Here is a 12,179-nt window from a genome sequence, read left to right on the forward strand (position 1 = left end):
ATCCTTACTATCGCTATTCTTGCATAACATTTGTAGAATCATAAAATAGAATCGTTGAATAGTTAGGGTTGGAAAGGACTTTAAGATCATCAAGTTCCAACCCCCCTGCACGTTGCACTAAACCATGTTGCCCAAGGCTCTGTCCAACTTGGCCGTGAACACTGCCAGGGATGGTGCATTCACAACTTCCTTGGGCAGCCCATTCCAGTGCCTCAGCACAGGACTTCATAAGGTTGACATTGGCCCACCTCACAAGTGTGTCAGGGTCCCAGCATTCCTTCCCTCCAGCGTTATCAACCAAGCCACACAGCTTGGTGTCATCGGCAAACTTGCTGAGGGTGCACTCAATCCCACTGTCCATGTCACCGGCAAAGATGTTGAACAAGACCGGTCCCAACACTGATCCCTGAGGGACACCACTCGTTACTGTTTTCCAATTGTACGTTGAGCCATTGACCACAACTCTTTGTGTGCGGCCATCCAGCCAGTTCTTTATCCACCGCGTGGTCCACCTATCAAATTGATGTCTCTCCATGTGGGACAGTGTCAAACGCTTTGCACAAGTCCAGGTAGATGATGTCAGCTGCTCTGCCCCTGTCCATCAGTTCCGTAGCCCCATCATAGAAGGCCACCAGATTGGTCAGGCAGGATTTGCCCTTGGTGAAGCCATGCTGGCTGTCACCAAGCACCTCCCTGTTTTTCATGCACCTTAGCATGCCTTCCAGGAGAATCTGGTCTTAAGATTTTGCCAGGCACAGAGGTGAGACTGACTGGTCTGTGTAACGTTGTTCTTCCCATGCTTTCTGTTGAGCAGTTGTCTTGAGGTACAGTTTGATTGTGAAAGTCTTGGATTTTTTTTTTTTTTGTGTGTGTTTGTTTGTTATGGGGCGGGTTTTTTTTGTGGGGTTATGTTTGTTTTGTTTTTTTTTTTTTTCTTTTCAGAAATTTATGATAAAAGAAGCTGTCTAACAGCAAATACTGTACTACTGTACTCATTTCTTCAGATTTCCCTATGAAATTTTCACATCAAGTTGAAATGTTCCTGGTGTAGCTTAGTCAATTCCCTAGGGAATGGCTAGGTAAACTCTTTAGCATGGGTTGTTTGGTTTTTTTTTTTTTTTTTTTTTTTTGTAAGCCATGTTATGCTTAGTCTCACCAGAACCAGCATTGTGTAGTTTAATATGAGGTATATTTTGTTTTCTTACATGCTTGCACACTTGGCAAAGTTTTTCAAATAACTTGCTGAGATTTACTAGTTGAACCCGGCTGGGGTTTGTGATGAGCAGCTAGATAAAGAGAAGTACCAGGTATGAGGCAAAGTTTTCAGATGTACCTGGGTTTGTGGGGCAGGAATCAATATGAGATATTAAATAAACTGGGTCCTTTGCATTAACAAAAGGGATATTGCTGCTCTAAGTATTTTCCCATGCAGAAGACCCAGGGAACCAATGCTGTGGAATTGTGAGCATCCTTCAGTTGCTCTCGCCTTTACAGAAAGAGCAATGCTACTTTGTGCTCATAGGCAACAGCAGGGAGCCTTCCAATAACTAGAGAGTAATGTACCTTGTCAGCACTTCCGAATTGACACTTTGAGTATTAGCCTCTTGTGTTAAACTTTGAAGAGCTTTGCATTTGAGACTGTCTGAAAGCTCTTGGGTCTGGCTAACTGAAAATTTATACAGAGCATCTCAATGCTGATCTCAAATTCCCTTTGTCACAAAACCTTTTTCTCCCTTCCAAGTGTTTTTTTCATCTCTTGGTTTTCACTAAACTCAGTAATACCTTATGACCCAGTATCTTGGTGGGCACCAAAAGAAAAGGTGTACTCATCCATGTATATACAGTGTGGGCAGGAAAAGGGGAACCTTGTTTTGGGTAATAGAATTGGTGCTTCAGCTAGGAGGAATGTTGGGCCAGGGCTGAGAAGCTCAAAGAATTTTGTTCTGCGGACTGTTTCATTGGTATACTGCAGAAGAATTGGGCTTATCAGTTATGTGATTCGGCTATATAGAGTGAGTATAATTCAGGCTGCTAACTTTCTTTTATCTTTAGATATTCTACCCAGAAACTACAGATATCTATGATCGCAAGAACATGCCACGCTGTATCTATTGTATTCATGCGCTCAGGTAAGGCATGCTAGGCAGAAAACTAACTGCTTCTGTAATCTTTATGAAAGGCAAGAATGGAGAGAGCTGAACTGAAGGCTGGATGAGGCTGAATTTTCTAACAGAACAATCTTACTGGGTCAGAGCAAAGATCCACAAAGCCAGTATTTTGCCTTGGGCAGTGGCCAAATGAGATGTTGGAGGAAAAAGAACCAGTCGAGTATGCTGATTTCTACCTTCCCGTCTCAGTTCTCACCCTCCCTCTCTACTGACTTGAGGCAGAGCTAAATTTTCTGGGGCTTAAAGGGGAAGCCTGAACCCCTAAAAAGTGTTTGTGAGAAGGGCAAATACTAGTTTATCTAGGGATCAGTCAAATCTCTGAATGAAAGCCAGTGTGGTCACAGAGTTGTGCTGCAGTAGGTGTGTCATGATGACCACAGTTAAGTGATCAAGCAGGAGCTGTTCTTGAAAGGTCTCCTAAATTTTAAAGTCTTGCATAGACTGAGTAGCATAATCCAGTTCTTGAGAAAAACGGGAGGATTCATTTGTTGAATGTGCCCTCTTTTGGCTAGCTGGTTTGAATGCAGACGTAGCTTTTGGAACGTGTTGAGATTTTTATTTAAAGAGGATTCCTTTTGTAGCATTTACTAGGTGATTGCATGCTGGACTGTGTACATTTAGCCCTTTATCTGTTGCTTGCTCAGTTTCAGGTCTCAAGAATAGCTTGTTCTGCTCTCTGATCTGTTGCCAGTGTGACATCCAGAGAGACAGATTGTTTTTATCTGAATGTTATAGTTCAGATTTCTGTAGATGAACTTATTTATAGAAGTGAGCTGGATCCCAACTTTAGACCCGAAGTGGTTTATCTCTGCCGAGTAAGTAATTTGGAGTTTATAGAGCAGTGATGAGTATACCTGTGGTGGGGTACACTGTCACTGTCAAGACCAGTGCTCCTTTCTGTTAGGTTATGGAAAACTTTCTCCCTCACTGGCAACTTTGTGATAGTTACTGTAGCTACTTTATGCCAGGGGTTGGTGGGCGTATGGTCTTGTTACATGTTCTTTGTTATTTCCAGGCTGTTCCCAGTCCTTGTCCCCCAGAGTAGTATGAATTATGGACAATTACCAGGTTTCCCAAGAACATGAAGTTTGCTTCACTCTTTGTAGACCATATATTAGGAAAAGGAAATTAATTCAGGAAGCGAAATTAATAGTTGCAAACAGTCCCACTATTTAGGTCTGTAGAAGTTACAATATTTCATCTATTAATGCTGATTTGATACTATGTTATTTTTTTCAATTGTTAACCATTTTGGCAGGTATCTCTACAAAGGCAGCTCTAAGATTTTATCTTTAAAATAATTTTACTTATCAAGGTAAGAAGAGTAATTCTGTCATGTAGACGTAAATATGGAAAAAGATATTTTTAGAAGAATTTGTTCTTTTTTCAGGCTTAGTGCCAAAGTATATTCCAGTTAAGAAAAGATCTAGAATGTGGTTTGGTTGATGATCCATAGGTCAGAAATGTTCCTGCCTTGTCTTTCTATTTTGGTTTTGTTTGGGGGGGGGTGGTGGGGGTGGGAATCTGCTTAGATTTATAAAGATTTGAGATGTAGATTTGACATGTTGAGGTCATGTGAAAAAGTGGAATTGCTTACGTGCTATTTTCTAATCACATTAAAACTGAGTTTACTGGAGGAACAGGTATTGACTTTATTAATAGTTTCTTTTTAGTGTTCCTGTGTAGTGAGATTTTAATAAAGGGTATGTTTCTGTGATCTTTGCTGATCTGGCACAACAGGCCAAAAGGAGAGGAATTCCTTCTCTTTCCCCAGTGCCATTTGTCCTTAGCTGTATGGATTCATCCCTTGTTTGTAGCAGTTCTGTTTCTTGTCAGGCTCTAAGTAAATACATTAACATCATTTTAGTGAGCTAGATCAGCTTAGTGGATATTTTTCCTCCTACTCAGCATGGTCAGGCTGCACTGCAGAGCTGTGTCCAGTTCTGGGCTCCCCAGCATGAGGGACACACAGACATACTGGAGAGAGTTGAAGGAATGGCCAAAGATGATTAATGGACTAGAGCATCTCCCCTGTGAGGGAGGGGTGAGAGAGAGAGTTGGGACTGTTCAGCCTAGAGAAGAGAAGGCTCTGGAGGAATCTGAGCAATGTGTGCAGCTATCTGAAGGGAGCATGCAAAGAAGATGAAGCTAGGCTCTTGTCAGTGGTGCCCTATGACTGAAAAAGAGGCAGCTGTCACAAACTGAGCCACAGGAGGGTCCCTCTGAACATCAGGAAATGCTTCGTTTACTGTGATAATGAACAAGGAGTAGCACAAGTTGCCTAGAGAAGTTGTGGAGTCTTCACACATCTGGGTGTTCCAAAAAACATGTGGATGTGATGCTGGGGAAGCTGGTTCTACATGATCTTGTTTGAGGAGGGAGCTTGAACAAGACAAATGACAGCACTCTTCTAGCCTCAACCATTCTGTAGTTCTGAAGACTTCAGACTGGTGGACCAGTTATGTGCCACTGGGGGGGAAAGAGAGGAGTCAGCTTACACTCTTGATGATTATGAGCTTTTACACTGGATTACCCCAGTGGCTACTTGAATCTATATTTACTGAAATTATCTGTCATTGTTGGAACCACAATGAAAAATTACTAGTTCTAATTATTTGTTTATTTTCTTTTCTAGCCTGTACCTGTTCAAACTGGGTCTTGCTCCCCAAATTCAGGATTTATATGGGAAGGTGGACTTCACAGGTAAAAGTGCTGATACATGTGCCACCTTTATCTCCTCCTTTACTAGACGTGTTATAAATCAGTTAAAGGGTTGTTACTGTTGATATTCTAAATGTAAATTAAATTCAAAATTAGTGGCTGTGAGGAATTCTAGTAATTTAAGGAAAAGGTTTGATTAGGGCACTTTTAAACGAAGTCTTTAAAGAGCCATCAGTTTGCTAATCATTACTTTGGCAAATAGTAGCCCCTTTAATTTTTTTGGCACTATTGTAAATTGCTTAAGCCTTGCCTTCATCCGTTTGGGAGAGGTTTTAATCTGGAACTTGGTAAATGGTTCTGACATCCCTTGACAGTTTAAAGTAGAGCTGCTAGCTGAAGAAGAGTTTGCCAGCTGATCAGCTGCAGGAGATTCCAGCATGAAGTCTCATGTCCATATGCTTCCTCAAGGTTCCTTATTTTTGTTAGCGTCAAATTCTGTATTTTGCGTTAGTTGAGGCTCCTACCTGAGAGCACACATGTGAGTTAAAAGGAGTATAAACTATGAACTATTTTTGAGTTGTAAGGTATTTAGCAACATTTGCTTTTCTCAGCATAGTCTCTGGAAGGGGGGGAAAGAATGCTAAGTATTACCTATGCATTTTCCTGGCCTGTTGGCAGCTGTACCTGAGGCACCTCGGAATGATGGAGTCTGTTTCCAGCTCCTCATGAGAGTCATGTGTTGCTTTCTAGTGAGAAAGACTACAGAATATTCCTGTATGAGTTTCTGGGAGAATTGTAGCTTTTAAGAAAGTGTGCAAAATATCCATCAGTTTTCATTTATTTTGTTTCACGTACTGAGTTATAGTTAAAGTATTATTTAAACAGTAATTGTAATTTATTGTAGTTATCCTACATTTCTTTTTGTAGCAGCAGTTGGTATAGAAGTGCTGATTCCTAATGTGTTTGAGCCTGCTTAACATTGATTTAATGTATGTTGCAGAGGAGGAAATCAGTAATATGAGGCTTGAACTGGAGAAATATGGCATTCAGATGCCTGCCTTCAGCAAGATTGGAGGAATTCTTGCAAATGAACTTTCTATGGATGAAGCAGCGTGTAAGGAAAAATGGAATTTTGTTTTATGTGATTATTCAAATAGGCATGTTTTTTTTTAAGCATTGGTTTTAATGCCCCCTGTTGTGAAACAGTATGGTCCTTTTGATAGGCCTTTTAGAAAGACTGGGAAGAGGATTTTTTTCTTTCCCTTGTGTGGTTTTTTTTTTGGGTTTGTTGTTTGTTTTTTCTTTCTGGAACACAATGATTTGAATAGCTAGAATATTGTACGAGGAAGTAGGCTGGCATTTTTTGTCAGGAACCTGTGATGGAATGAGAGGTACTCTGATAGTGCTTTTGCTTTCTGGTTAATTTACAGATAGTTCTTCTACCTTTCCCACTTAATTTCTCAATTCTTAACAGATCTGTTGTGTTTGGGACTGACAGACTGTGACTTGTTTTTCAGTACATGCTGCTGTCATTGCCATTAATGAAGCAATCGACCATCAGGTTCCCGCTGACACTCTTATGGCAATGAAGAACCCTAATGCCATGCTAATAAATCTTGATGATCAACTGGAATCCACTTACCAAAACACACTCTACAAAGCAAAGCAAGACAAGATGACGAATGCTAAAAATAGGGTGATCAGTTCTTCTTTCAAACCATATAGTTGCATGAGTTGCAATTTTGATTGCATTGTAAACAGTAATACACAATGTGTATTACAGTCCTGTATGTATAGTGTTATTAGGTGGATTTACTCCTCGTGGTATTCTGATATGTTCCCCAGTAACTTGTCTTTCTATTGTAGAGGACAGGCAGCAGTTAGCTGTGTTACTCTGTTTAGTTTTCTGAAATATGAAATATATGAAATACAGATACAGAATTCATTCCAGCCTTTATATGTTGGGAATGATATCTGTGTATTTTCATACAATGTGGATGTGTTTTCCTAACAGTGAAATGACAAGCAAAACTGCCTGGTACTCTCTGAAGGAGTCAGTGTTGGTTTGGAACACTGTACATCAAACGCTTAGCTATGTGTACTGCTTTCGATGTTCTGGAGCTCTACTGTGAGTTCATAGAGAACCAATACATTGAAATAAGATGTTTATGAACTGTCTGTATCAGAGTATGAATATACTTACTTATTTACTTCTAGAGCTTCTTTTTGCGTATGTAGAGGTAGTCTATCTGTGACCTATCACAACTCTATATAGTGCAGTTATCCCCCCTGACCTTTTCAGTGAGAAGACCTGTGAGATCAAAGAAAACCTGTAGAAACACTGATTAGTTTGTATTTCATCTTCAGATCGCCTCAGAAAACTCAGAGAGAGAGAGAGATGTGTATGAAGAACTCTTGACTCAAGCTGAGATACAGGGAAACATCAATAAAGTGAATAGTAAGTATCATGTTAAAGTAATAGTATGAATTAAGAGAGTACTTAAAACCAATGCCTGTGCTTGTCCTCGCTTTCTGTAATGCTGACAAAAGTGGAAGGCAGCTCCCTTGGTTTTGTGGGGGTTTGGATGGTGTTTTTTGTCTTTTTTCTTTTACTTTTTTGCTGAGTATGTAATTGAAGGGTGTGTTAATTTTGACTTCTGTTGCCCTTCCTTTTAGTTAATGGACTGTCCATGACACTGGGCCCCTGTTTGTTATCTTGAGTAATGCATGCTATTTCCAACTTTAAGCCTCTTCTTCAAGTACTGTTTTGCAATTGACTTTGGAAGTCTTCCATTTGGATTGTGTACATAACTTGCTATGTATCAGGTCTAAAGAGTATTTCTTTCTGAGCAGTAGGTTATATAAAACATGGGACTTCCTCATTTACTGTTTCTCTGAAAACTCTTGCTTTATTGTTGCTAGCACATGCAGCAATATCAAAGGTTGACCTAGCTTTGGAACGAGGAGATGCATTGGCATTGTATGAAGCTTTGGCAACACCAGCCCTTGGGCTCCGAGGATTGCTACGGGAAAATTGTGACTGGTATTTCAAGCAGTTTTTCAGTGATAGACAACAGAAACAGGAGGTATGCAGATCATGTACAGGGAGTCTTTTCCCATGAACTTGTTCCCTTTGTCTTAAATATTTTATAATTTTGGATGCTGTGTCTTGCTGTTAATCACTGTGTTCATGGAACTGCACTTCTAAAGCAGTAAAGGGGATCAGGTTGTACATGTGGTATTTCAGCATATGAACTGAGAATCTGGTGAGTAGCTTCCATCATCCTCACGTGGCACTGTTTCTAGAAACTATGTGTATTAGAGTGTTTTAAGGATAAACTGGGTTCTTTTCTTGAGCCAATTGAGGTGAATAAGCTGAGAGCGTTGCACCCTCCCACTTTCTGTTTTGTTTTGTTTTTCTCAGGCTGGCCTTACAGGTCTTATGCAGAAGGAAGAGTTGCAGTTGGGAGTGGATGCTGGTAACAGGGCAGCACAACAGTATCAGCAAAGTAAGGATAAGCAGAAATTCTTGCAGCAAAGTGACCATGAATGTGATTAAAAGGATGAGACAGCACAGAATTTGGGTCTGTGTGGACGTATGTGAGGTCTGTCTCAAACAGTTATGAATGTTCTTTAAGCACTTAACAGCTGCTAAGAACACCAGGGAGAGATGGTTGTCCTGATTATTTGTAGTGTCTTTTATCCAGCTCTTACAGTACAGCTGGAGATAACAGCACATAATTTGTAATATCAAGAAACATGGAACTTTTGCATCCACTTTAAATAATCTCTTTTTCTAGAATGCTTGTGAGTTTTTTGTGCTATGTATCTGTGAAGGACATCTGGAATGTTCCACAGGGTGTGAAAGCTGACCATTGACCATAAGTCTTCCTTGGTTTGAGCTACAGAACGTTTAACTGTTTCTAAATATCAGGTAGCAAACAAAATGCAGATCATGATGGCTGGATGTTTTTTGATGAATGCTTCTGACTGCATGCAGAGCTCTTCCAAGGAGAAGAATGTTCAGTTCTGGCTGTGCAGGAGCAATTAGTTCCATTTGTAATAGGTAGAAAGGAGACTGCTAGGGATTTGAGGAGAGTGGGTTTAGAATACAAGAGGAAAATAGTGAATGCTTAATAACTAGGAGGCTACCTTTTGATGTTCCTTACTTTTTCAGCATGGAAACTCAGCATTTGTTTACCTACTTGCACTATTTTAAAGTTAGCCAGTGTGTACCCACTAAAGAGGGCCTGTTACTGCCTTGAGAAGGATAGACACAGGATAGACATAGATAGGAAGAAAAAGTTGGTACTATTAATTCATCCATCCATCCAATAATTTGCAGTTATGAGGCTTCTTACTATCAGAAGACTGAAATGGTGAAACAGTCCTTTGATTACCAGGCAAAAAGATGAGCTGGTTTCAAACATGAATGTTATTTTAAAGAAGGCATTATGTAGTTCAGTTGTTTGCAGTAATGGAAGACTAACTGGGGAAGTATGGATCAGAAAGCTTCACTCTTTTCCTGCAGCTAAGGGAATTAATTTTTTTTCTTGTTAGGTATCTGATTATTGAGTTGAATAAAAGTACTGGGGACTCAACTGTTGGTCTTCCTCATTCTTTTTGCTACCTCTTTGAATTTCTAGGGCTGGCAGTGGTAGCCAGAATTAATTCTGCAATTCGAATGGGTGATGCGGAGAAGACTGTGGCAGAAATGATGAATCCAGATGCCCAGTTACCAGAGGTTTATACGTTTGCTGCAGACCTTTACCAAAGGGAGCTGGCCACCTTGCAGCAACAGAGCCCTCAAGTAAGTACCACTTTCTCTCTTGCTTCTGGAAGTTGATATGGATCATTGCATCTACCTTGTCTGTCTTGTAAAATGCGTTCTCTGGAACAAACTTGTCTTGAGTCTTCATAGAGCTGCTTTGTTGTTCAGTTTGTTCTGATACGAAGCTTAATGCCTAAATCTTGAAGTACTTGGCCCTATAAGTTTCTGCTTTAATCTCTTCCTTGTTGTTTTAGCTTTGTTCATGAAACTCATCTTTCTACTTCTGTGTCATAAAGGTTGTCCTTTTGCTTTGTTGTCTATTCTGACAACTGTTATGTGTCCATGTGCAGCAGTAGTTTGTAAAAAGTGAGTGGAATACATTTCTTGTCCTCTCTGTATGCAGGGTAACCTCACCCACCCAGAATTATCTGTTGCTGTAGAGATGCTGTCTTCTGTGGCCCTGATTAATAGGGCTTTGGACTCAGGGGATGTGAATACAGTGTGGAAACAACTGAGCAGTCCTGTCACAGGACTTACAAACATTGAGGATGAGAACTTTCAGAGGTGGATATTTCAAAGAATCATGTCTGTCCGTGATGTTGCTTATTCTGTGACTTCTCGTTTTTTGGTTTTTTTTTTTTTTTTTCTTTTCCTTTTAAGCTTTATGTTCTTTCTGTGTTATTTATTACAGTATTGATTTAATCTCCATTGTCTCTTGCATCTTGTTTTTGCAGTTACTGTTTCTTACTGGTCTGATTTCTGTGCTCTCTCTAAACGCTTTCTCATGGATTTCACCCTAAAGCCATATTGTGGTACCATTAGGTTGTCACTAATACTACACCAGCTTACCCCACAGGATCCTCATTTGGTGTTCAGTGCTTTTGTCAATTTGCCTATTTGGACCTATTTCACATTTGGGTTGACCATCCTGCACACAGCCTTTCTTCTTTCTCTTTTTCTGTTTGTTTCGCTTTCAACCCTGATGTTACCTCTTCCACTTTGTGTACAATTCTCATGCTCTATTATGTGTTTGCTGGCCAGCTTGTTGCAGTGTGATGTTTGTTTGGTTTGGGTTTTGTTCTTTGACAGATACATCGATGATTTGATGAAGCTGAAAGCTCAAACATCTGCAAAAGGAAATGAATTTATCACATGGAATGATATCCAGTCATGTATTGATCGTGTGAACATAGTTGTGCATGAAGAACACGAAAGTAAGTTTTTCTGCTCAGTTCATGCTAGACTGATCCTGGCTCATAAGGAGTGCTAAAATTAGGTGTGTGTCAGTTCCAGAGGGATATTGATTGACCTGTAATTGTGTCAGATATTAGATGTCTAGGAAGTTCTTAGTTGTGAGCAAGAAGGCCCGATAGCAGGACCATTGATGGAGAGACCAGGCAGTCCAGGAGTATTTGTGATACTGAAATCAGTATCTTCAAGCAGTTTATTAATTCTTCCAATGCAGATTTCAGCCTTATTTGCATAACAAAATGTGTTGTCTGCCATGCCTAGAATATTTTCTAATTCTGCCTCAAACCCTCAAGTTTAACAAAAAACAGTATTACCAAAATCTCCTGAGATAACTGTAGCCCAGTCTTGGAGTACTGCATCCTCCTTCCAAATTTACTTCAGTAGAAGTTACTTTTCTTGAAGTCCTGTTTTCTTATTGGCTGCAGTCTCTACACTGTCCAGGTTTTCCTTTTCTGATTTTTAACCCTTTTGAATGTGCTTTGGCCTTTTTACCTTTCCAGTATTTAGTGGGAGTTCCACAGACTCAGTCCAGGATACACCTCTACTCTTATCTGTGGGTCATCTGCCTTGCAGATGCACAGTAAGCCATCCATCTTTGTGTTGACAACTCTCATATGTAATGGGGTGTCAGATGCATTTCTACGGGGAGATGAGTTTGTTTGCAGGTCTGGAATTATTTCCAGGTCTCCTGGTTGTTACTGGAATTAAGGTAGTTAACACTGCTTTCAAATTAAAGCTTCTTTGAACATCAGTAGTGCAATTATTGCATCAAAGAAGTAGCCTTTGCAGTTACTTTGGTTCAGTGATAAATCAACACAGATGCACAAAAAAGTTTCTTTTGAAATGCTCTCTGCTCAACAGTTATGTATTCAAATGTTTTTACTTAAGGCATTTGATACAGATTTTTCTCTTTTCAAAGAACATTTAATTATCAGTTTGATGCCATTCAAATTCTAAATTCTAGATACTGGGACACCGCTGTGAAATTATAGTTGAAATGGATAGGTCTGATCTTTTAACAGTTTAATTACTTTACTTAGAGTTAGTTACATTAGGAAACTGGAAGCTTTTATTTCCGTTTTTAGCACTGTGTAAGACCTCTGGTTGTTAAACCTGATATCTATGAAAGCTGAAGTGACTGATAATTGACTTTCTGACCAGTAGAAGAAGAATATGCCTGCATAGCTCTTGCCTTCTAATACAAAATATGGCTAAAGTGCAAAAGAAAATAAATCCCTGATCAGAAAATATGCAGAACCCCATAGAAGTGAATACAGCAGGCCTGAGTACCAAAATTTATATACTCACAGAGCCTTATGCAAGGTGAG

General features: G+C 39.8%; 1 protein-coding gene across 6 annotated transcripts in view; it reads left to right on the forward strand.

Moving 5' to 3' along the window:
* The window catches only part of IQGAP1 (IQ motif containing GTPase activating protein 1), a 64,746-nt gene that overhangs the window by 21,837 nt on the left and 30,730 nt on the right, over positions 1–12,179 (forward strand). For all 6 annotated transcript variants that reach the window (XM_080626353.1, XM_080626355.1, XM_080626356.1 and 3 more), the window contains 10 exons: positions 2,053–2,129; positions 4,804–4,871; positions 5,830–5,943; positions 6,347–6,525; positions 7,197–7,287; positions 7,752–7,915; positions 8,254–8,338; positions 9,476–9,639; positions 10,004–10,164; positions 10,690–10,814. In XM_080626353.1, coding sequence (XP_080482479.1) covers positions 2,053–2,129; positions 4,804–4,871; positions 5,830–5,943; positions 6,347–6,525; positions 7,197–7,287; positions 7,752–7,915; positions 8,254–8,338; positions 9,476–9,639; positions 10,004–10,164; positions 10,690–10,814 — 1,228 coding nt within the window. The remainder of the gene's footprint in view (positions 1–2,052; positions 2,130–4,803; positions 4,872–5,829; positions 5,944–6,346; positions 6,526–7,196; positions 7,288–7,751; positions 7,916–8,253; positions 8,339–9,475; positions 9,640–10,003; positions 10,165–10,689; positions 10,815–12,179) is intronic.

The sequence above is a fragment of the Psittacula echo genome, assembly GCF_963264785.1.
Source record: "Psittacula echo genome assembly, chromosome: 10".
Lineage (NCBI taxonomy): Eukaryota > Metazoa > Chordata > Aves > Psittaciformes > Psittacidae > Psittacula > Psittacula echo.